We start from the raw sequence: 26,097 nt of genomic DNA, 5'->3' as shown, positions 1-26,097 counted from the left end.
GAATGTTGATTTCAAATACAGTACACTCGTATCTTTTTCTATTGCCCTTTGAAAAAGCTTATTAATTAGTCTGTAGTAATCTTTAGTATTTGTATTGCAAGCCTACATCTTAATCTTAATTTGTCTTTTACACCTGTATACTACTGTCTACAGCTTCCACGAATACTCTCATACAAAGGTGTAGCATTATTCTTTTTTTACATGTACATGTACATTTAGGCAGCTATACAAATTTAAAGAATGTGTGATGGAACTGTTAGGATGATTGAGATCCATGAAATTATTTAAACAATCATGAATGTTGAAGTGCTATATTTTATATATTGATTTCAGGAAGAACACATTTAGACAAGAATTAGGATTTATTTCTTCCTTCAAAAAAAAGTGAAATAAAAGTGATCAGATATAGTTGAGAAAGGAATTCAAAATCTTGAAATACTGTATACATTTGTACGCCACATATTTCGCGAGTCTAAATTTTCGCGATTCAGGAATTCCTGACGATTTCGCGAGTGGTTAGATTCACGATCGTGGAGTCCTGTACTGAACAGAGATATGTACATTGGGCTTAGAGTCAATACTTTCGCGTGTCTTTAATTTCGCGAATAGCACCTGACTCGCAAAATTCGCGAAAATAAAAACCTCGCGAAATATTTGGCGTATACAGTACCTCCTTTATGTGTACATTATATGAAATCAATTGTTTTGTCCCTGCTGAGCTTCATAAAGGAGGGGGAAATGAAGTAGGCATTCCATACGTACAATACAGCACAGCATCTTTTGTTTCATAGATGATGAATTATATGCTTATTTCTGTGTCTATCACATTGGGAAGGATGCAAACTGCTTTTGCTTCCAGGCATCTCATTATGACAGCTATTGACAAGACATCTTGTACTGCATTGAACATACATACTGTATACACATACACATTATACACACATAATTCAGTGAGGTATTGGAACGACAGCCAATACTACATGACACTCATTGTGCGACACAGCGTGATGGCTGTGAGCTGATGAAGGTACCCAAGACCGTGCCAGGCAGTGATGTGTCGGAAGAAAACAATCAGCCTGATTAGCATTAGGATTTCTATTCATGAATACAAATGTATGCCCCAGGGATGATAAAGGACTCGCAAATTTTTCAATTTCATCCAAATCCCAGTGGAGGTGAATAGCTGGTTGCACAGTAACATAATATTTGAAGCACGAATGCTATCAGACCACAACACAAGGCACAAAAGTTTCCATCAGCTGGATATATTGCAAATAAGGTAGTGGGCTCGCAGATTTCCAAAATGGCATGTGAAACTTGCATGTCATATTTTCATTCAAAGCTGAATGTTTCAAAGCATGATGTTTACTATTTTAGAGTAATGAATGCACATGTATGTGCATGTATGTAGCATGCATTTATGAAAGTAATAAAACACAGAATAATGACAGAAATGTCTTATATCTGATGTACTGTAAAACATGAGAGGTTCGCGGCATGAAAATTACGTGAATTACAATTTGTAGAGCTGACGGGCTTTCTTGCAGCATAAAATTTTCGCGAATTACCAGTGGCATCCAATGCATATTGTGTAGGCAAGAACTTCAGCGTGCATTTTAATTTCGCAAATTTTGGCACTCGAGAAATTCGCAAAATTAAAATGCAAGCGAACATTCCCCTTTTTACAGTATATTGCCCAGATTTTTGCACTGCTTTTTGCTTTAATAAGTAATAAATCACAACTGCTCATCAGACTGGATCAGTGTGATGCAGCTGTAGCTGTTCACTGCATAAAAATGTGTGGTAATTAAACTACCGGTACATTGTAGGCAGGGCTCCACACTACACGTAACTATTTTGTTTGGTGGCCCTCAAAATCCTCAATTTCAAAGTTTTGGTGGCCCAAGAGAAAAATTTAGTGGCCTGAAAAAAACAATAAAAAACATTAAAAGTCCTTTTTTTTAATGAGTCAAATATTTAAGTTTTATCATAGTAAGAATTGGAAGTTGGACATATCTGCTCATAAATAAACCTCAACAAACTCGCAACACTCACTCTCAGGCACTCATTCAGTCCTTTTCATCCATCCTTTAAACAAATTTGACTGCTAATTTCCGGCGCAAAAAGTTACGAATTTCATTGACATACATGTATTTTTCAAAAAATTTTGGTGGCGGGCCACCAAGTTTGCCCTTTTTTGAAATTTGGTGGCCCTGGGCCACTGGGCCACCGTTAGTGTCGAGCACTGTTGTAGGTACAGTAGTGTATCATGGATTACAGTGTGTATGTCTCTTTGTCAGTAGGCTTTCACTGCAGGAGGATACTATCCTGAAGAAGATTACTAGCTCTGTACAGTCAACATAGACAGGATGAATGACAATGTACATTTGTATGAATTGTACTAAATACAGTATTTGTACTTCACTTCATCAAATAGTTCTGACTTGATACTTTATCATGTTAGTAAAAAAAAAAAAAAGAGGGAGAGAAAAAAAATTAGTTCAATGTTGTATGATGTGTTTCTCCAGGAGATCCTGAAAGGGGGTTCTATGGTGGCAGCAACCTCTATGACTTCGTTGATGATGAGGACTTGCAATCTAGTATAGAAGTAAGTGAGCTCTGTCCTGAATATTCACACAATCAAATTTCTTGTGTTGTGATTTGCTTCTTGATTTCATATGAACATTTATTTTGAAATACAAGGAAATATATGTAAATTACTTTAAATAAAGTACAAATTTTCACACAATTGATTTTATACGTGCAGACCAATTGTAGTACACTTTGCTTGCGTCATATACTGTATGTAAATTCATGAATGATAGTTTAGTTTTTTGTTTTTGTTTTTGTTTTTGCAGAAAATTCATTAGCTCCAGATTCAAGTTATTTTTGCAGTATTTGGTTGAGCATGAAAGTCATAATTGTACAAGCAGAGTATTTCATGTTTACATGTACATGCTGTACAAATTGTAGTAGATTTTATTCCCAGCGGTATCTGGATGTTTTAATAATTAAATTATGCAAAACCTCCTCAATATTAGCAGCCAGAGTGACTGAACATTACAAGTGTATATGTACAATCTTGTAGTCTTACATGTCTGGGTTCAAATACATATTACGGTATATTGATGGCCAATTTATTGATAATTCATTGCATGTTTAGATCACGATTCTTGTCAAAATATAAAAGCACCAATGTAGATGAACAAAGTGAGATTGAAACATCCAGGCAGGCCTATTTAATTTCATAGTTGTGACATACTGAGACACTGATGCAGTGTATTTAGTGAGATTAGTATGACAGAAAAAAAAAATTAAAAAAGGTATGAAGAATGTATGAATATTGAAAACAGAATCCAGTTTAAATTTGGACAGACATTGTTGAGGATACCATATCATGGCAGGACTATTTTCAAGACTAATGTTTTGTCACAGAAAAGGCAGCAACCCTTTGATATCTGATCAGTTAATTTCTTTATTATTTTTGTTTTCCTCCTAGACTGTCCTCTCCCCATCTCATGAAATACTTAGCAGTGATGACACAAGTGACCTGACCTCCAGTGACCTTGCATCAGTTGACCTCAATGGTGACCTTGCCAAGGCGTGGCTTGGGCTGGGAGAGGAGGAGCAGCTCACAAGAGACCGTAAGCATCCCACTCTTCTGACCATTTGGGTTATAAAGGGACGTAGCGCATAGCCATTCATTGGTTTGCAGTGTGTGGGGTGTGGGTGTAGAACGAGCTGGGGCTGGAGCCGAGACTATTCTGGTCATGAGATACTCTACAGCATTAAATGGCTGCATCTTTGGAAAGTCATACAAGTATACATACGTAGCACACCAGTCAGGCGATGCATGGTTTGACCATATTTGTGAACATGACAGAAATATCAAGTGATTTACCAGCACAAATCATCTGTGAAATGCTCTTGAATCCACTTGATACTACAAATGCTCTTTCAGTGGAAAAGAAAGAAAATAATAGAACCCTTTAGAGGTGAACGAAAGCTAAACAAAATTGCCTTGAGAAAACAGGTATCCAATGATATATTTTTGATCCACAATGTATCAGCTGGCTGTGTTCCATTTCCAGCAAATGATTCCTCTTCTGTCTTTGTTTTGTAGTCATATTGCCTATATTGTACATGTGTGTATTCACATTACAGATCACAAGTTGATATTCTGTTGTACCCTGCAATCCATGAATCATAATATTCCTTGTGTGGATATTTAACCAAGTACACTTGTATCATATTTTTTCTCTCTTTCCAAAGAAAGTAATTCCTAGTGACTCACATTCTCACATCAAATTTGGTTTGCTTAGCATAACATTTTTTTTTTTTCAATTTCTTTTTTTTTTTCAGTTTCATCTACATTTGAACTCAATCCATTCAAAGCAAGAAGTGATGAAAATATATACATGTTAAACCCATTTGAAGTAGATTATATATTGTCAGTTTTTACTACTTACTGATTGTCATCTTCAAAGTTGAATTATGGCACTATGGCTGGAAAATGATACATAATTTGTACTATTAGTAATCCTATCATTACATTTCAAAACAAGTATGTAAGCCCATCCGTGTACATGATGTACCATGGTTTGGGCCACTCACAGTGCAAACATCACGTGTATAGAGCTAATGAGTGTGCTGCTGTAGTGATATTATCAGACGTTATTCTAGTTTTTATACCCCCGCCAAACGAAGTTTGAAGGGGGTATATAGGAATCAGCGGACGGTCGGTCGGGCGGTCGGGCGGTCGGTCGGGCGGTCGGTCGGGCGGTCGGTCCGTTGCAAATCTTGCGTCGCGAACTACTTCCTCAGTTTTCAACCGATTCCCATAAAACTTGGCACAGATGTGTGCCTTGGGTTGTAGATGTGCAAGACGTATTTTTTGACAGTACCCAAAAGTACGTTGCCATGGTAACGGCATATTATGGGCAAAAATGGGTACAAATCTTGCGTCGCGAACTACTTCCTCAGTTTTCAACCGATTCCCATAAAACTTGGCACAGATGTGTGCCTTGGGTTGTAGATGTGCAAGACGTATTTTTTGACAGTACCCAAAAGTACGTTGCCATGGTAACGGCATATTATGGGCAAAAATGGGTACAAATCTTGCGTCGCGAACTACTTCCTCAGTTTTCAACCGATTCCCATAAAACTTGGCACAGATGTGTGCCTTGGGTTGTAGATGTGCAAGACGTATTTTTTGACAGTACCCAAAAGTACGTTGCCATGGTAACGGCATATTATGGGCAAAAATGGGTACAAATCTTGCGTCGCGAACTACTTCCTCAGTTTTCAACCGATTCCCATAAAACTTGGCACAGATGTGTGCCTTGGGTTGTAGATGTGCAAGACGTATTTTTTGACAGTACCCAAAAGTATGTTGCCATGGTAACGGCATATTATGGGCAAAAATGGGTACAAATCTTGCGTCGCGAACTCCTCCCACAGTTTTTGATCAATTTTTATGAAATTAGGTACAGATGTTCATCTGAATATGTTAATGTGCAAGACACATATTTCTGCAGTGGCAAAAAGTGCGTTGCCATGGTAACGGCATGTTATTGGTAAAATATAGGGCAAAATGCTTCTTGGCAAAACTGCTTCATCAGTGTTCTTCCAATTCTCATGGAATTCATATTGAATGTTTGTCTTAGGATATAGGTCAGCATGACACATTTCTTGACAGTGACAAAAAGTATGTTGCCATGGTAATAGCTCACATATTATGAGCCAAAATGATGGAAAATTTTGTGTTGCAAACTACTTCCTCAGTTTTTGCCCAATTTCCATGAAACTTGGTACAGATGTGTGCCTTTGGTTGTAGATGTGCAAGACGCATTTTTTGACAGTACCCGAAAGTACGTTGCCATGGTAACGGAATATTAATGGCAGAAGATCAATGAAAGATCTTGCGGATTTAATTACTTCTCAGTTTTTTGACCAAAGCTTATCAAATGTTGTTTTGACCAAAACTTATGAAATGTTGTTTGGCGGGGGTATAACCAGTCGCTGTGACGACATTTCTAGTTTGTTTTGATTTTTTTTTTTTTGTCATTTTCTGTTTGATGATTAGATGTTCAATAAAATGCCTTTTATGAATGAATTATTGATTGACAAAAAGTGGTCTGTCAATGGCAATTATTGATTGGCAGACACACATAGCAATATCACGTGATAATGAGACAAAGGGGAAACAGTCATTACAGCCAGAACAGACTCACAATACTTACCAGCTGACCCTATTTGATAGGGACAGTCCCTATTTTCACCCCAGGAAAAGAGAAAACAAGTTAGTGACTTTATCATGAGTCCCTATTTTAGTGAAAATCTGGGTGTAGTAATGTATTGGAAATCTAGGAATGACCCTATTTTTAAAGATATTCCTCTCATTTGTCCCCACTTTGTCAGGACTGGTAGGTGCAATGGTGTATGCAGACTTCTGCAAAACATGATATATTACATATTCGCGTCACAAAATTTTCGTGAATTGGAGCCGACGGCCTTTTTCGTGGCATGAAATTTTCATGCATTGCCACTGGCGTTCAAAGCATTTAGTGTAGACAAGAAATTTTGTGTGCATTTGAATTTCACGAATCTTTGTGCTCACGAAATTTGCGGAATTAAAATGCTTGCGAATATTCCTCTTTTTACAGTATACTGTGCAGTAGTGATTTCCTCTGGCACGAGTTCACCATGAGCAGGAGCATGACATAAAATCAGAAAATTCTCAAAATAATGCTCTACTATTTTGAGCTCATACAATACACAAGGCTTGTGCAGTACTAACACGAATGTATGTAAAACATTTGAAACATACAGCCCTTGTGGAAGAAATTGGATTGGATCTCGATAGCTCATACAATATTGTACCAATATTGAATATGAGCTGCTGAATACTGTTGAATGTGATGTTCATGGTACATCGGACAATGCAGACATGGCGTCTGCAGTGTTTTATATATTTTCTCTGCCTTGGAAGTGTGCTGGAGTCACTTGGCCCAGGCTAGCATCACAAAACATACAGTAGACATGTCAATGGGATTTGGGGTGAAGCCTTCCTAGTCAGAAGCCAGATTGACTGATCGTTGGCTAAAATATTAATTTTCTGGCCGTGATATTAATTTTCTGGCCGTGACCTCTGCTACTACAATATATCTTGAAAATCCTGTGGAAATGTGATTTCCTTTTAGTATTAGTAGTATACTGTAATTGCAAGAGGTCAATACAAGTAGAAATTTATATCTGGAAATATATCATTCATATAAAGAAAGTGACAGGTCAATTCTTCGGATCAAAATATCAAATCATTATTCATAATCCATCTATTAATCTACACAAGAGTCATACTCACAGTGGCAGTATGGGATTTGAGAACAGGGAAGATTCCAAGTCAACTGCATACAGTTGAATACTCTACAAAAGCTGTAGCTGTGACACCAAAGCTGCTACACACTGTATGACACACTTTAATAGCCATGTGGCAAAGTGAACCAAGGAAATATTTTATGGAGATATCTCAAAATGAATGCCCACACATATTGATGAAAAAAAAAAAGAAGAAGATAAAATTGTGCACCTAGACATATGGGTTAATCCCAAATTTGTCACATTACTGGTAAACTCCATTCTTCAGCAGTAGAATCCATATTTCATTATTGTCTACACCTAGTATTAAATATTTTGATGATCTCAAACCATCACAAGTATGTCTGCAAGGTATATAAATTGTAGATGTCAAAATGGTTTAGACTTGAGATATTAGTAAAGTGGTTACCATTGCAAGATGATTTGAATTGCTATTTCATAATCCTGGTGAATAATGCTGATGTGTGAGAATGTGCTTTGTTTGAATATGGGGCTCAGAGCCTAAAAGTGATTCCTTCCAATGGTAATATACAGGCCTTTGTCGTTTTTCTCACCCTTTCTCACTCTCTCTTCCTCTCTGGTTGCCATGGTGATGTTTGAACATGCCGTTGTGGGGATCGACTGGCTCTTTGAGAGCGTTTGCGGCGAGGCTATTTATGAATAATGGATTCAATTACAAAGAGAGGGTCATAACCAGTGTGTGTTCACTTCAGGCAACGTGTGCTACACACAGATACTGTGTGTGCTCTGAAAGCTACGGTGTATCTTACTATAATACACCATGCTACTACCATTACTACTGCTTTGTCTGTCTGTTTTTGGTCTTTCTGTCTGTGTGTCTTTTCTCCAGTCTGTCATGACAGATTAGAACGTGCATAAATTGTAATCCTACCTTGCCACTTAATTGACATTCAAAGTATAAACTGTTTGAGTTTTTTTTTTCCCTGCTATGCACGTAGAATTGTGTAATCATTATTTTGAAAAAAAAAAAACAAACAAACAAACAAACTGTTTGTCATTGCTCATGAGTGTGTATACCGAAGATGTAAATTTATGTAACATCGTGCAAGGTTGCAGCAAGATTCAAGCACACTAAGGACTATTTGTCCTTACTCAGTGTTTTGAAACCGTGGTGTGTCATTGTGTTCTACGCGCATACAAGTATACAACCGTTAATGCCTCTGCATGCACCTTGTACAATTGAATGTGTACTTGAAAGAACAACTTGATAGAATAGCACTTTCTCCTCAGCTTTTTGATGGATTCTGATAACAGAACTGTCTGTTTGATATCGTTTTTTATTTCATCAACATCGATTGTTTTTATTTCAATACTCAAATCGTAGAACACATTGGTTCTCAGCAGATATTTCAAAGAATATTATTATGTCTTCATAGTAATTAGTATCAAGTGTGTTTTCTCTTCATCAAAAATTAGATTAACTTTCAGTATTGTATGTTGAACAGAAATTCAGTTAGGATTTTCCTAAAATTTTATTGCTCAGCTTTCATACCTTATGCAATAATCATTTTTTTTTTTTTTTATCACCATTTGATATTTTTGATAATGCATATCGTCACTGGGGCGACAAGACCTCGTACGATGTATCTATGTCAAATGTTCAGGAGAGCCAAAAAACATGGTGGCCAAAGCACTATAACAAATGGAATAGCCTTTCCTTTGACATGCTGTGGTGGCTTCATTTTTGGAGTTAGACAGTTGGGATTTGGACAGGATATCACTGAACCCATTATTTGACTACATGTATTAATCCAAAAAAGTCATTTTCACCAAAATTGCAGATACAAGGTCTTGTCACCCCAGCGACGATATGCTGCATATAATACATGTGTATTGTCTTTTGATGATGCTTCTTCAATTATTATTTGTTTCATAATGTTAGATTACTCTATAATCATGACTAGTATTTTTATCTTACTAGTACAATGTACATGTACATGTATATTATTTATTGCTAATTATTGTTGAGGGTTTCCTGAGCATTCAGTGTGTTTTGAATTGCAAAGGTTGGCAGCCCTGTGTATTTTTACACACACGTACATACATGTACAAAGTGTAATACATGAACTTACAATGTACGTGTATCAAGCATCTGTACACACTAAAGTGTAAAGTTACTCAATATGTACCTTCAAAATCTGGGACTGTTTACTTTTCGACAAGGCACACCTGACATATTATTGTCAGCCATGTGAGAATACAAGTTGTATGTACAGCAGGCATGTGTACTACAATGTAAACATACAGCATTTGTACTACAGAGCAGTGTAAACATGGATGCATGTACACTACAATACAAAGTACTTCAATATACATACTGTAAATGCAGGTGTGTACATGTATTTAAAATGTTGTCCCACCAGTGGTATGCATTTGAACGTGAGATTACATCTGCTGGTCACTGAAATGTAGTTACTGGTTTACCCCTCTTTGACAATTCCACTAATCAAATGTGCTTCTACCCTGTACTGCATGGTTACTGCAAAGGGGATTATGTTTTCATATTATCCATCTGTTCTTCCACAAACATTTGATCATATGACCATGATAACTGGAGAAAATCCTGAAGAATATCTCAAAGCAGTATCATGGGGAAAGTTAGTGTTGGTAATGCTATGAAGGGAATAGATTTCAGAATCTTGGGATGAAATTGTGAGATGCTATGATTGCAATGTTGTACTGTACATTGTATGTGATTTTGCTAACATGTTATGCAGTTCTTTCCCTTTTATTTCTTTATTTTATACTTGTATTAAAGGGATAGTACAGTATTGGTGGAGATGAGAATTGGGCTTTTAACTTTTTGCCAGATACCAAGAAAACACTTATGATATAGTATAGAGAATACCATTTTAAGTGGAATTCAAAGTTTATTTGGTGAAAATCGGGTTTGGAATGACAGAAACATCCAAAAACAAAGTAAAACAAAGCGATCGTAATAAAGTGTGGGTCCCACACTTTATTAGAATCGCTCTTTTTGGATATCTCAGCCATTTCGAAACTTTTTATCAAATAAACGTTGAATTCCTCATAGAATTACATGCTCTTTCATATTTCATAAGAGGTTTCTCATTATCTCACCTAAAAATGTTAGAAACCTGAAATTAGGTCTCAACCAAAACTGTACAATCCCTTTTAAAGAACATCTTTTCTGCACTGGAAACATTTGCTGTTATCACATTCTTCTTAAATGTAATAAATTCCATTCTTTTTCTTTTTCTTTTTTGGTTGCATTAGAAATGTGGTACAGTGTATCCACTAAAAGTAACTGCTACAATGTACATCACAATTATTGTGATTACACTGTATGAAATACAACTAGATGGACAGTTGTACTTCAAGTTTATACTTGCAAAGCAAAGACTGCATACCAATGAAAATGAGTAAATACACTGTAGATCATCAGGTTTGATCATGATGCAATATCTTATCTTCTCCTTCAGTGAACGGTGGATTTCAGATCAAGAATGAGCCCCTCTCACCGCCTCCTTCTTCAGACTCATCAGAAACCTCCAGTGAATCCAGCCAGACTTCTGTGGTAAGGGAACCCATCAATTCCTCTCAGAGACCAGTTTCTTTTTATTTGGTGCAGTATCTTTCCATTATGATTTTTACTGTTCATTGGTTGCTTCTCATACATAGTCTAACTGAGTTAAAAAATATCCTTTTGTTTGTTTGTTGTGCATTGTTCCTTGTTTTGCTATTTTCCATTTTCTTATTCTTTTTGTAAGAATTGAACATTCAGTGCAACCATTATTACTGGCATTATTATTGATTATTATTATTGTTGTTATTTTTATGATTATGATTATGATGGTGATGATGAGATGATGATGATGATGATGATGATGATTACTATTATTATCATTATTATTTTTATTATTATTATTATTGTTATTATCATTATTATCATCATCATCAGCAGCATTATCATTGTCATTTTTATCATTATAGTTAAGCTCTTTGGTTTCCATTTGTAATGTTCTTTTTAAGAAATTCAAGTAACCTGTAAATCATTATGTCTATAAATGGATCCTCACAGTGGCACCACGTTTTAGAAAATTCAAGTTTTATTTTTTTTTTTTGGGGGGGGGGGTTTGTTTTGTTTTTTTGTTTTGTTTTTTTTTTTGGGGGGGGGGGGAACAGGCAAACCACTTCAGACACTGTATTTGTATTGTATTGAAAGTGTGAGAAGGATTTTGATTGCAGTTTTTCTCAGCATTTTTGCATTTCCAAGCAGCTGTGTGAATGAATCCAGATTTGTATACATGACACAAAAAGGAGAGAGAGAAAAAAAGGAACTCTCTGAAATATTTTGCTGTTAAACGTGGAAGTAATCTTTTGCATCCCACTTACATGACCCCGTACTATACATTGGCTATTTTTCCTCTTGCTTGGTACATGTGCCACTTCACAAATGAAAAGAATGCCCCAATTAAGTTTCGATTAGGTTTTGATATCATTTGTAAACCATGGTACAGTTTGTAGTAGGAAGTCCTGCATAAAGGAGTGCTTGTAGAGGTACAGTAGAGCAATATGGCAGTGCTGGTATATGATGAGGCATGTTTAATACTTGAATAGGCCTTGACTAAACTGGGCCACGGCATGCATGCTGCCACTGATATATAATGTTAGATATCATGAAAATACAATTGTGTGAATATTTCTGTTTGCCTGCTCTGTAGCTTTTTAAAGAAAGTTTCAAGTACAGGCAGTCTATTGCCTTTTTATATGGTGTTTACTGTTAAAATGTACATGTAGGTCCTCCAGAATGGTAGCCAGAATCATGTGCACATCAAGCTTGAGTCACCTCCACTCACCCCACCCCGGGATTCCCCCATGGAATCCTCTGTTCCCCTCGGGGTGGGCCAGCAAAAAGTCATCACCATTGCCAATGGGACACTACCCAATGGGCTGACCACCAAGTCCCTTGCCAGCGGGGTTATCAACGGGACCAAGAAGGGCGTGGCCATCGCACCCAGGCCCAAGCCAAGGTGCCCCATTGCGCCCAAGGTGGAGCCTGCCACCACCGCAATGTCCATTCAGTCACCCACGCCAACAACGGTCACTGTCAAGCACATACCAGGTACAACTCACTGTAAGCAGAGAATATTGTGAGATGTGGAAATGTTTATCAATTTGTGCTGTATGAAACCAGTGATAAAATTATTAAAGTATTTCATGTAACCTGGTCTTGCGTATATTTTACTAACCTCATATCTATAGTTGTGAATATTTTTTTTTTACCCTGAGAGAAATAGTTACGTGAGCAAATGTTTGAATACTAAACATTTATCAATAGTGCTTTTAAACATTGTTGATGTCAAGTTTCTTTTGAAATTCATTTTTTTTTTCTGTCCTTTCTGGATACCTTTCCTACTGGAGTGTAGTTGTTAATATTCTTCTGATTTAGTGATGCAAAACCATTGAAGGCATTACACTATGAAAGTTTCCTGCCATCCGTTACTTTCTGTGAGGTTTTCATCCCCAATTTCTTTAATAATGAATTCAACTTTTGTATCGTACTGCATGTCTACAAATTCTTATACAGTGCACTCCAGTTATTATAAACTCAGTTATAACGGAATTCTTGTTACAACGAAGTAAAAATTCAGGTCCCAAAATTGTCATACATTATATCTTTATACACTTTACTGTTTGGCTATAACAAAATTTTGCTATAATGAAAGGAAGCCGCTGGTCCTAAGGACTTGATTATAAATGGAGTGCACTGTAATGTGCTTAGGATGAGTATTATGTTTCAATTTACTTTATTCTATTTCATATGAAATATGAAGATACATCAAACCACCAGGTATAAAGGTACAATTTACTGATAAAAACTACCTGAACAAATTCTTACCGATCACTCATGACAGAGTAATGTTGGGGCACCGAAATGAATTAGAATGGGCCTACAGACGATGTAAGCGTAAGCTCTTCTAAGAGGCAGACACATCCTCACATTACTTATGAAGGCTGAGAATATGCCCCCACCAAATAATTAAAACCAATTTATTTAAAGAATTGAAGAATGAGCATAAAAAGTATTGCAGCCATGTTTCAAGCACTGTGAATGTACTACATGTGAAGGTGTATAAAGTATTAATGCTCTCACGCTCTAAAGGTAATGCATTTTTAACCAGTTTAGTTAATCAGTGTCATTGAATAATGATTTTTAAAAAGCTGAGAGTTACATGGACAGTGTGTCAAGTAATTTTACACTGTCTGTCGCTACAGGTATGACAATATTTGTTTTTGTTTTTATTAGTTTTCATTTTTGATCAGGAAATCTCTTTCTGATTTTGAACTTTAAATACAGTTTAAACGGGTCTAGGGCAATTACCCCCTGGGCAATTACCTCGCACCCTTCCCCTGGCCCTTATCCTAATCCTGATCCTGACCCTAACCCTAACACTAAACTAAACTCCTAACCCTAAACCTAACCCTAACCCTAATCTTTACTCTTACCTTACCACCAACCAGAAATTGGCCGGGGGGTAATTGCCCTCTGGGGGTAATTGCCCGGATACGGTTTAAACATGTACGTACATGATAAGTGTATGCTGTATTACAACATTGTTACAGTTGTGACAATGCTGTTTAATTTGAAGGAATGGCTTTTCCGTTCACTTGAATGTATTGTATTCCATGTTTCCCTTCATCTACTGTCACCCATAAGGGACTACCACACTATTGTGCAGACTGTTTATTGATCAATACATTCCCTTTAAATGCACTCTTTCCTCATTTAATTTGTAATATGCAGCTACAGTAGGACCAGCCATTGTGGTAAAACAGAACTCACCATCAGTGTTCTCACCAGTGAACGGCTCCTGCAGCCCTCCACCGGCAAAGCAGGCCAAGGTTATCCCACTGCCTCTTCAGACCAACATTCCCTCCCCGCCCCAGCCGGTGGCAGTTGTCACGCAGCCCTGCCCACCAGATGTGGATGTAAGATGCTCAGATAGTAATTAGAATTGAAACAATCAAGATCAGAAATTGTATGCATACATGTACATGCCAGTTATGACCCAAGTGCTGTATGATATTTATTTTTTTTTTTTTTTGTAAAGGATAGCGAGTATAGTTATAGTTAATAATGAGGGAAATTAGTTTCATTGTGAAAGAGAATGATTATAATGATGGTTTTGTTGTGAATAATGCAGTGTTTGTGATGGAGATGCATGCTGATGAATGTAGTGCAGTAGATGGAGCTGGTAATGATTTAAACCATGATGATCAGCATGATTATTGTAATGATGGTTTTTATGCTGTGTGTTGTACAACGTACGATGATGGTGGAAATAGTTATATCAAGATGAAGATGGATGCTGCTGATTAAGAAAAGTGTATATAACAAACATGTATACAAACCAATATGGATACACCCTTTGAGTGTACTCTGGAAAGTGATTTATCCAGTGGCAACTGTACCATTGCTGTATTGCATGCATGCATTAAGTGTATGGCCATATATATTCCACAAGAAACTTCGACAGACACTTCTGAAATGGTCCCTTACACTCAATTAATTACAATTAGTTTTTGTTTTGCAACTCTTACTTTTCATTCTTGGGCATTCAGTGATCATTATGCTCTTGTTGGTGATAGTGATATGGAGCTTTAGATTTGCGACGCCGACGTTGAGAGGAAAAAAAAAAAAACCTGTCTTGTGCATGCGCACGTATCAAAGTGGATCTCACATCGTATGAGTTTTCATGACTGTTCTGGGCCATTTTAGCATCCGCTCAAATTCATGACGCAGAGAGCTACTTAATGCAATGATGACAAACAAATTATGGGGGCACCATTTACTTTCTATTGGCTGCATCTTCACAAAATCTAAAGCTACTTTGCAACAAGACGCAGGGAGAGAGGAGAATGGTCAATGCAATCATTGCCTTAACATCCGCGTCACAAATCTAAACCTCCCTAATGATAGCTAATGGCATAGACCTTGATAGCTCTCATGCATTGAACAAGTAATGTCATTGGCAGATACTGTGTTTTGCTACATTTTTTTTTTCTCTCTCTCCCCCTGTCTATCTTTAGGTTAAAGCATGGAAGAGACAACAAAGAATGATAAAAAACAGGGAGTCAGCATGTCTTTCCAGAAAAAAGAAAAAAGAGGTGAGTTGTTTACCACCCTACGTAACAAAGTTTGAAAAGGGATATACAGTAATCAGCATTTGGTTGGGCATGTGATATGTCCATCTGTCACAAAAGCATTTGGAGTGAGCTACGGTGTACTTCATCCATTTTCATTTTATTCCAGTTCCATGTCAACCTGCTGTGCAGATGAGCAGGACATATTTTTCAAGAGGGGCATAGAATATGGTTATACACACAGTATTGCCTTGGCAAGGAAACATATTTTATAACTTCTGACATATGTGACCCGCTACAACAAAAGGATCCTAAAGTCGCTGATGGCCGAGCCGAGAAAATCGAGTTTGAAGTCACATCATCAAAATTGGTCAAAACAATCAGATTTATGTTTTTTGCATAATTTTGTAGTCTAATGTTTTGTTCATCATCTGCCGAAATTTTGAAGCTAAATGATCAAAGGAAAGGCAAGAAATCAGCGTTTTTCTGGGTCATGATTTTCCGACTTTCAATGTAAGAGAAACGTGTCCGAAGATTTGGATTTAGCTCCGCAGCTAGACTCTGCTCCTAGCAATGAGGGAATGATCTTATTGGTCAGTGTGTGGCATCCTAATTACTGATTGGTCGTGCATGGACCGCTGGCGCTAAGCTTGAATGAACATGGCGGAGGTTGCTAGGAGCGTGCCTTCTATTGTCAAGCGGTGAAAACTGTCTCGCCTCCCCTTGACCATGAGAGCGTAGGAAGGACAACTTTGGAGGCGTTTTTCTCGAAACTCTGATTTCCTCAACCACTTGACATGCGCTGATAAAATCATTGATATCTCCGCAACCGAGTACTTTTATGAGTTGTGCTATGTATGAAATTAAAGTAGAAGAGTATGGGAATAATGTCATGCCATTTTCAGAAAATTGTTCTTCCCCGACTCTCGGATCCTTTTGTTGTAGCGGGTCACATGTGTTTCCTTGCCAAGGCAATACTGTGAGATGGGGGAATTTTCATCATCAGTGATGTAATTTCTTAGGTACATTGTATTCTTTATTGATATGATATGTGATGCCCCATGTGGTCATAGTTTTGCAAAATTGACAGAAAGATGCTTCAGATGCTCTTGTACATGTAAGCATGGCAAAGTTGCACTTAAGTGCTGTATTAAACTTTGATTTTGAATAGTATCAAGAGTTTTGATCAACTTCTGCGGTCACAATATTCCAACATGTTGTGTTGTTTTGTTGGTTTTTATTTATTTATTTTTTAACCTGGCAGTGCAATAACTGATGATGAAATGATAGAATTGTGCAGATGGGATGTACTGGTTTATTTTTCAGTAAAACCAGATATTTATTGCATTTAAATAGATTTTCAACCAAAATTGAGTGCTTCAAGTATGTGCTATTTCTGTGTTGCCTTTGATTTATCCTGAATATTTGCTGTTAACTAATTTGATTTTTTCTTGCAGTACCTTCAAGAGCTCGAGTACAAAGCAATCGATATGGAGAAGGAAATAGAAAGATTAAAATCAGAGAACACCAACCTGAGGAATCGAGTGGAATCGTTAGTCAAGGAGGTCAGTTTGTGTTGTGTAAATTTGTCTTCATCCTTCTTGTGCTAGTGCTTAGAATAGAATTTACTGTCTTCCCTTTTATTGGTAGTGCGAGCATAACATTCTGTGAATGGAGATTTGTGGAAGAATTTCGTGGGTGAAAAAAAGATATTATTTAGAGGGGTGAAGGTTCAGGTGTGAGTTTCTTCAATTTGTCTCCCTCTACAAATTAAATTTGTTAAGATCGCAACTGCTGATCGCAATTTTGTTGGTGGTATAATTTGCAATCAAGAACCACAGCGGGGGAATTGTACATGTAGTTTGAAGAAGCAACATTTGTGATTTCCCACCAGGGAGTTGATATTCTTTACAGATATTTAGAATTATTGTGATTTCCAACCCCTCCCTTCCCCCCCCCCCCCCCCCCCCAAGAAAAAAGAAAAAAAAAAGAAAGAATGACTCAAGTTGAGTGAAACTTGAATACTTGACAGTGATTGTCATATAAGACAGCATTTTTTTTTTTTCATATATATGTTTAGCATTCTTAGAAACATATTTCTTTGACTCACTTCCACAGTCAGCATGTCATTAATTTGTTTCTTAAAAACAGTGATGACCTCGTGTGTGTTTGTGTGTTTCACTAATGATTGGCTTCTTGTGTTGTAAGTTACTTTAGGAAACCATGGCTCACATTAAAATTAACTGATCTATGAGGGAGCTGAATCACAGTTTGTTCAGAAGAACCCTAATGTAATATTCAAATTTTGCTAACTATGCTTGCGAGCTGCCATAAATGTCTCTAACTTTCTCCATCACTCAAGCAAGATGCGTTGATGTGCATTTCTCACATCCATTGCTCTGCATGAAATTGTTCTTTCACAGAATACAATGTTGAAAAAGATGCAGTCTTCAGTATTTTCCTCTCCCGCCAAGACGGCCTCCTGCCTCCTAGCCATTGTCTTCATCATAGGATTCAATCTTGCCCCAGTCAGGTGAGCAGATTTATCTACTTCCTGGAATTGACTTTTAACCCATTGAGGATGGGCTGATTTTGCTACAACATGCATTTCCCACAAATAATTGCCCGAGTACATGTATACCCTGGACTCGTCCCCAACGGGTTAAATTCACTCTCCTGAGCAGAAGGCATTTTTTCTCGAAAAAGCATACAAAATTCAAATTAATGGGAGAATGCAGGTAATGTTGTTGATAAAATGCCGCATGATGCAGATTGACTGTAAGAGTGTGTGAAATCAATTTCATGTTGAATGAACTTAAGCATTTCTATTATAAAATCTTCATTAATTTCCATCAAGATGCTAGCAGAATTCTGATCAATTTGGCCGTCGAGATAAAGTAATATACCATTCTATTCTATTTGTCATATCTTTGACTTCTTTCTGTTTAGGGAAATTGTGATAATCCCCAATATTGCTCAAGTTAATTTGTGCCAACATTTCATGTGGTAACATTCTACACCCCACCTCAAAGGATTCCGTTTAGTATCCAGTCTTCCTCCCTTCCCATCTGTCTATTGTTGGCTCCAATGTTGGTTTACATTGCATTTGAGCTGAAAGTCAACATTTTTGCACAGAATTCTTCCATATTTAGTGGTCTGATGTAATGCATTGGAGCCGAAAGACTTGTTGAATACCATAAAAGCCGTTATTTTCGCACACAGATATTGTCATCAGTGAATAGGTCATAGACATATTCGCAGGATGTTGTTTTTGCGATTTAACACCAAGGCTTATTGCAAGTGCACACATGCCTGTCTGTAAGCGATATTTTTGCGTGTTGTTAAATTCATGGCCAAACAGTGATTTGCGAAATTTGCAAAAATTAAACTCTGAAGAAAATAACTGCTTTTATAGTAGGGGAAGATGACGAAGAGTTGTAAAGTCCAAATGTTGGGAGTGAAATATTCCTAGTGAACCAGAAAGTTATGCATGATGTAATTGTTTTACAGCCTCTTTGGTCAGACTGATAGTGTCAACTCAGCCTATGACACAATCCACCACTCTGGGCGTGCACTCCTGGAGTTTTCGCAGAGCGCCGTCCAGAACGCCTCTGCATACAGTCAATCGCACGCAGGCAAGACGCCTCCGCTTGACGTGGCAGAGGAGGTGCACATCTTGCGGACCATCATCAACCAGTCCGCGTCACTGGGGGATGGTCTCTCAGTGGCAAGCAAGAAAGACCTACAGTATCTGCTGGCACAAAACAACCTCTCATGCCCGCACCAGATGAATGTCAGTGAAACTATCAGGTACATTGTTTCTTTCTTGCCAACTATGTCTTTAAATCGAAAAAATACAAATCAAATGATAACTTTCCAGACTTATTTGAATATTGGAAAATCATGTCAATATTCACTGAGCAATGTTCCTGTAATGCATAGGCATACTACTGCGTGGGTACAGACAGGGTGCAAATGATTGTAAAGCTGCACCTGTGCATTGGCAAGAATGCAGGAGAGTTGATAGAGCAATATTGACTTGCAGTGTGTCATGTTTGATTGATGTTGATGTGGCTATTTGTTGTGAATGATACTGCCTTGAATGTATCAGTTTGTAGAGCTTGTACAATGTCGCATTGCTGTTAAGGTAAGCAGTTTACGTCTGAAGTTACGGTTTAAGGGCCTGTTGCATAAAAAGCTGATGCAATCAAACATAAGTCAGGTGTCAGCCAATCAGAATTGAGTATTCAGAGACTCATGTTTGATTTCCACCTTATGTTTGATCTCGACTTGAATGCAGCAGGGCCCAGGACTTGAAGTAAAGAGTGATAATGCTGTGTATGCTACCAAAGACCCCTCCTAATTGTGGTTTTCAAAATGTCACAAGAATTACTGTATTTTGTTGGATAAGATGAGGTGTTTTCTTTTCTTTTCTCTTTTTTTTTTTTTTTGGGGGGGGGGGAGGGGTTTTTCATGTATATGCATGTTCTTGGAAGTTCAACAGTATTCAAGCTGAAAGGATTTGTTATGGTAGAAGTTTGTAATGTGTTTTCTGAATCATGTACAGGTTAACAGATGTTCTGCAGTTTTGGGCAAAGAGGCAGGCTGTAGAACAGACCAAGTCAACAGAAAATCAGCGGCAAAAAAAGGTGAGTTGTTACCTTGTTTTCACTCTTTGTGTACTTTTAACTTCATGGTTTCTTCAGTGTCACTTAATGGTAGTCACCGGATATAGCATGTAACACTGAATTTAAGTTCCATCCCCCAATATGATGTAAGCGTGAATGATGCTTACAATCAGATTATTGATTTAAAGTGTTGTCTTCTAATATGATTTAAAAGTGAATGATCATTACAGCCATGCAGAAACACTGTCATCATTTGCTTGTACTTATTACATATAATGCTCCTGATATTCATATGATGCTGACATCAATTTGTAACAGTTTGAAATCATTTCACTAACCTGACACTGATTCAGCAATGTTTGTTATTATTTGGACATCAATAAATGTTGTTGATTTATCCTCTGTGTATAGGCAAGCAGTTGGTAAACAATGTGAAATCTTTTCTTCTTTCCCATCCTTCAGATCAAGAAGAAGCGCCACCAGTCGCCACATCACAGACGCTTCCGCTCGGGCCCCGCCCTGCAGGTGGAGTCGGACGAGAGGGCGCTGCAACTCTACGACCACCTGTTCCAGCAGTCGTACGACAACCTACTCGACGCTCTCAACAGGAGGGAGGACACATTCTATGTTGTTTCCTTCCGGAAGGTGACTACTACTATTCCGCCCTTATTTTTATGCCTGATTCCCCGGAAGGTCTAGGAGGCGGCATTTTTATTTGTTTCCTGAGAGGACCTATGCCATGCAAATGCATGCAATGTCTTTTCTTAACCCTAATCCCACCGGGTTTTTTGAGGGACTTGAAACCACCAGGGGGGGCCTTTTTGGCCCCCCTTCAGATCTCGGTCATGTATCCCGCGATCCTCGCGAAAATTTGCACTAAGGCAGAGACTCCTGATTTTTGGTGAACATATTCTTTTCAATATCCTCAACAATAATATTGAAGCAAAAATTCAGCTTCATTATTATTTCTTATGTATTTTATTGTTGATTGAATTTCTTATGTATTTTTTTGTTTTTTACTTTATGTTTTCGTTGTTTTTTTTTTCATCAAAATCTGTCGCAGAATCATTTTAAAGCATAATCAGGCTGAGATAAATCATTATCAGCCATTGAAAGTAAAAATATTTATTTTTATATTAATTAATTGCAAAAACACAATTTATTTGGATTTGTACACCAAATCATGTTTTTGAGCAATTTTGGGGTCAACAAATTTTTTTCAAAGGGGCATGGCTTCAGAATGGTATGCCCGGGAGTGACAAATTTGGTCTCAAAAGTTGCGCGATACTTGAAAGAATAAAGTCATAAAATGTCACAGCGAGAGCATCACGCGTTGAGGAATAATCACGTGAAACGTAGAGGGGGGTGGGCAATAGGGTTAAAGGCATTATTTACCATTTGCAGATGAAACAAAAACCCAGATGTAGTGCTTCGAAATAGTTTTTTAATGTGAGTTAGGGATTGTTGAATGTATTGTTGAATGTACAAAATGTAAACAATAGTGGCAATAAAAATGTTTCTTGACTAAACTGTCTGCAGTTATGGTTTAATGAGAAAAATAGTGATATCTACTTACATTTCATCCTTTATTGTGAGATTTCTATATGGTAGGATGTTTTGTGATGCAACTGACCTTTACATATGCATCAAATGTGATGTCTTTAAAACACTTTTTAAATCACTGCTCCAAATAGTAAACAGTACCTTTAATTGTATTAGTAACATGGTAACATACAAGTTATGCTCAATTTTAGGGAAAGGTGCTCTTCAATGTCTTTCATTAGAAATCATAGTCAATTTGGTTCTTCACTAGTGATTGACAGATGATGTCATTGACGCGATCTTGGTTTGGAAGATATTTACAGGCATATCCAGCTAATCTTAAGAAAATAGGTAAAAAAAATCATAAGAAAATGTATGGTACGCATTTAGATATTCATTTAGCCTCATAAGTGATGATCAGGGTCGTTGTTGCCTCTCAGGCAGGGGAATGCATACTTTACTTGCCCACTGGCAAAGTCTGGTTGTCCGAGGCCAGTAAGCATATATGTTTATGGCAACATGTGAGATTGGAATCTTGACTCCTTTTGTCTTTATAGGATCACCTGCTCCTTCCAGCTACGGCTCACAACAACACCCATAGACCAAAGATGTCCCTCGTCATGCCAACTGTATCTGGGAATGGTGAGTGTCCCAGCAGTCTCTAGTGGTACTCTCATGTGCTATACAGCAATTCCCAGCCAGCAGATATCTATTCAAGTGAATTTTCAATGATATAAAACTTTGCTTCAGCCATCTGTGCAAGGTACAGTGCTGTGGGCGAAGTTAGTTCTGACAGATTTTTATTAGTTGTCTCCCTGATTATTAAAGTATTTGTTGGATTGCAATGGCAGACCTACATGTATATTTTTACCAAAAATGTCGGAAAAAGGAACCGGCTGGAATTGAACCTATCATCAACTGCTTTCCAGGCAGCGACACTACTACCAAGTTATCCCTGAATGACAACAGGTTTGACAACAGGTTTGATATGTTGAATTCTGATAACAGAGTGACAGGTAACATGTGTGGAGAATGCATTGACAGGAAATCTTTTCTCACATATGCCTTGTTTAGCAGATGCAATTCATTCTGATTTTCCGATCTGTGTGCTTGATCAGGGTGCTTCCATCATCTTTTGCAGTATCACTAGCTCGTTGATAGAGCCATGGTGTTGTAAATAGTGTAATAGCTGCTCTCCTCTTTGTCTAAATCCCAGAGTCTATATGGAACACCCCAAAGGACCACATCTCCATGATGCAGATCGACTGTGAGGTCATCGACACCAGGGTGGTACACGTGAAAGACCACGGTGCCCCTCCCCCTGTGGTCAGGGACAACTCCACCTTCGGCAGGTCAGGTCGGCCGGATGACCCCAGCATGGCCGCGGGGGAGACGTCAGCATCGACAAACAACTTTGTCAGCAGTGAGAGTGAACATCAGCTGGGCTATCATCCCAGGAATGTAACGGCTAGTCCACCTTGAGGCCTTTTAGGGTGAGTCTATTAGGACAGAGCCTATTACATTTAATAAAAAAAAAAAAAAAAAAAAAAAAAAGGACAGAGCCTATTACCTACACTTGACTTTTAATAGCTTTGGTCACACTATGCGCAGCTGCACATAGTTTGCTTTGGGATAAATTCCAGAAGTTTGAGCACACGGTCACAATACAGACAAACTATGCATAGTTTCAGTAATAGGAAACTATCCATACTTTTGGTCTCTCACAGGAACAAAAGCAAATGCCCAACAGCATAATGTGCATAAACAACATAAGTGGATCTATGTGGCCCCACAAGCTTCTTGTAGTTTCAGCTGCGCATGGTCACAATGCTCAAAACTATGCATAGTTTTGCAAGAAGTGAGACATTTCTTAAGTGCTTAAAGGAAGTTTTGCAGGAAGAGTCTCTGGTGCATGTAACTTCTTGAGAAGTTTGCGGTCACACTGCCCAAACTTTGCAACGCAAAATACCAGGTCATGAAACTGAGTAGTTTCGCATAGTGTGACCGCTCCTTATGTGATCTTATCCTCCCTGAGAGTGTACAGAGGAAGCCATGTAGACATTTGCTGTTAAAGCCCTGGTAGTGTGGGGAAAGGTGGGTGGCCCAATTGAATTGATAGTCATTTTCTGCTCAAAATGGCATCTTCAAGAACCACAAAAAGCACAGACCTACCAGAATAGACTTCCCCAATAGCATAGAAAGGTTTATAGAAAGGTTTATTTATTCCTATTTCGTAGCCCAGGGGCTTAATTGCATATGACATTACAAATAATATCGTCTGTTGAGAATGAGAAGGGCGTTAAGTGGTCTTGAACACTATGGGTTTAGTGGCAACTTAACGCCCTTATCATTCTCAACCGACGATATATGCAGACAAATTCAAACATTCAGACGGTTACGAAATAAAGCATTTACACGTATGATAAAAATGAGTGAGAAAATATCATTACACAAATCAATAGGTTGAGCAATATCCGATATATAACATGCACAATAAGAATATATTCCATGTGCATTAAAGTGTACACTCATTGGTAATATTCAATTCTAGTCAAGAGTCTTCGGCTCTGTGCATACTCCCATAGAGATCAGTGATAAAGCTGTACACTATTCATTAAGGGATTCCTGAATAACCTGGAGTCAGGCCAACCTTCCCATTGCACGGTATCCCCATGCTACCGGGTCTTTAATGGCTAGAAAATTATTGCTGCGTGATATTTTCATTCTCCTCTTCTTCTTCTCTTTTTCTTTCATCATGCTTTTTGTTGTTATCTATTCATTGCTAGCAGGAGTAGCAATAGCAAAATATTGTTACCCCCATAACTGTTATTGTATCAGAATCAACATTATCATCATCATGTGTACTGCTACATCTTTGTGTGCAGTCATATTTTTTTTGTTTTTTTTGTTTCAGTGGTTTTTCCACATAAACTGACAAGTGCATGAGCAAATGCAGGACTGAAGAAACTTTTGATCTAATATGTACATCGGCAAAGTTGTACAGTTACCCAAGAAATACGTGTCTTCTTTATGAAATAACAATTTTCAGGTATGCACTCATATTTCATAATAGTGCCAATAAGTGCTAACTTCACTGGAAGCAAGTCATTGCCAGTTGATGAATTCACGCAATTTGCTGATTTTGTGCCAGCCCCTTTGAAGTATTGAGTATTTACAGTTTTAGATTGTCTTTTTTTTTTTTTTGGTCTTTGCAGAGTCCCTTACCAGATGATATCAGTCACAAGTGCAATCTTGAGTGTATGTTTGACTTCTGAAGGATGCAGCCAGCTGTCATCAGCCGTTCCAGCAGTGTGTCTGTTGTTTTGAGAAAACTGGTGTTTTTTGTGAGTTTTGTCTGTCGGGTTGGTTTGGTAGGCACTGATCAGAAGGTGGCATCTTGTTTGTGAGACAAGAGTCCGTATGAGATTTTGAAATGAGAAATTAGTTAAAACAATATTCCACACTAGAACTTATTGAGAGTTTAAGAAGCTGCTTACGTACAGCTATACAGAAATTCTATACACAGATTGACATAGAAAATATTTAACACAGATTTTATCAAGATACTTTACTGTGTGGATAAATTGCAGATTTGAAAGTGATTCTTTGCAGCAATTTGGTGCAAGAAAAAACAAAAACATTTTTGTACCAAATGCCCAGGTTGGCAATGTCATGAGAGCTGCAAATATGCAGAACTGTTTCTGAAGTGATGTACAGTGCTTGTGAGCAATGTGGACGGTTGAGTGATTGCAAAGCATTTGATTTGAAGACATTTTGGGAGTTTGGGAATGTCTGCAAGAGACAAGGAGGTACCTTCGTTCGAGGAAAAATTATTAACCTATCAAGTCTGGGGGAAATTGTACCTCAGAATTAATCATCCTGTCAGATTTAAACTGGCACTGGTGAATTTTGCTTCAGATCCTATAATGGAGAAAGGGTAGATGGAACTGGTAAATTCACTCCGTCTGGGCAACCTCAAAAATAAACAAACAGAAATTTGCCAATTTGAGAGAGAAAGAAGAATTTTAATTTCTAAAATGTGTTGCCAAATTCAGAATTTATGCCAATTTGAGATGGAAAGCAGGAACTTTAATCTTCTGAATTGTGCTACCAAGTTAAGAATCATTTGTAGATTTGTCAGTTAAGAGGCTATTCAGAATTTTGCAACTGAAACAAGTATACAATAATGTATACATGAATTTTTGTCTACTTCATGAAGAACCCACAATTACTATTAAGAATTCTAGTAAAAAGAAACAGCTCCAAACCGCAGATGTGTGGTTTCTGACACTGAATGTATTTAACCCTAACTAGGCCGGGCTATTAAGGTAGATCATAGAGCCGGGGGGGAGATCTCGGCCGTCGACCGCGCGATCGCGACGAAAATTGGCACACACATTGGCTATGATGTAATCTAAAG

General features: G+C 37.7%; 1 protein-coding gene across 1 annotated transcript; it reads left to right on the top strand.

Annotated features, from left to right (window-relative positions):
- Positions 1-1,481: 1,481 nt before the first annotated feature.
- On the top strand, positions 1,482-25,836 carry LOC140240487 (cyclic AMP-dependent transcription factor ATF-6 beta-like). The gene is made up of 15 exons (XM_072320261.1): positions 1,482-1,488; positions 2,529-2,608; positions 3,500-3,644; positions 10,842-10,936; positions 12,160-12,484; positions 14,168-14,352; positions 15,454-15,531; positions 16,965-17,072; positions 17,931-18,040; positions 19,018-19,317; positions 20,075-20,156; positions 20,598-20,780; positions 22,235-22,319; positions 22,894-23,170; positions 24,893-25,836. The coding sequence occupies exons 1-14, from the start codon at positions 1,482-1,484 to the stop codon at positions 23,157-23,159; spliced, it is 2,049 nt and encodes a 682-aa protein (XP_072176362.1). The 3' UTR covers positions 23,160-23,170; positions 24,893-25,836.
- The last annotated feature ends 261 nt before the right edge of the window (positions 25,837-26,097 follow it).

The sequence above is a fragment of the Diadema setosum genome, chromosome 17, assembly GCF_964275005.1.
Source record: "Diadema setosum chromosome 17, eeDiaSeto1, whole genome shotgun sequence".
NCBI classification, from domain to species: domain Eukaryota; kingdom Metazoa; phylum Echinodermata; class Echinoidea; order Diadematoida; family Diadematidae; genus Diadema; species Diadema setosum.
This window is presented reverse-complemented; position numbering and strand designations above follow the sequence as displayed.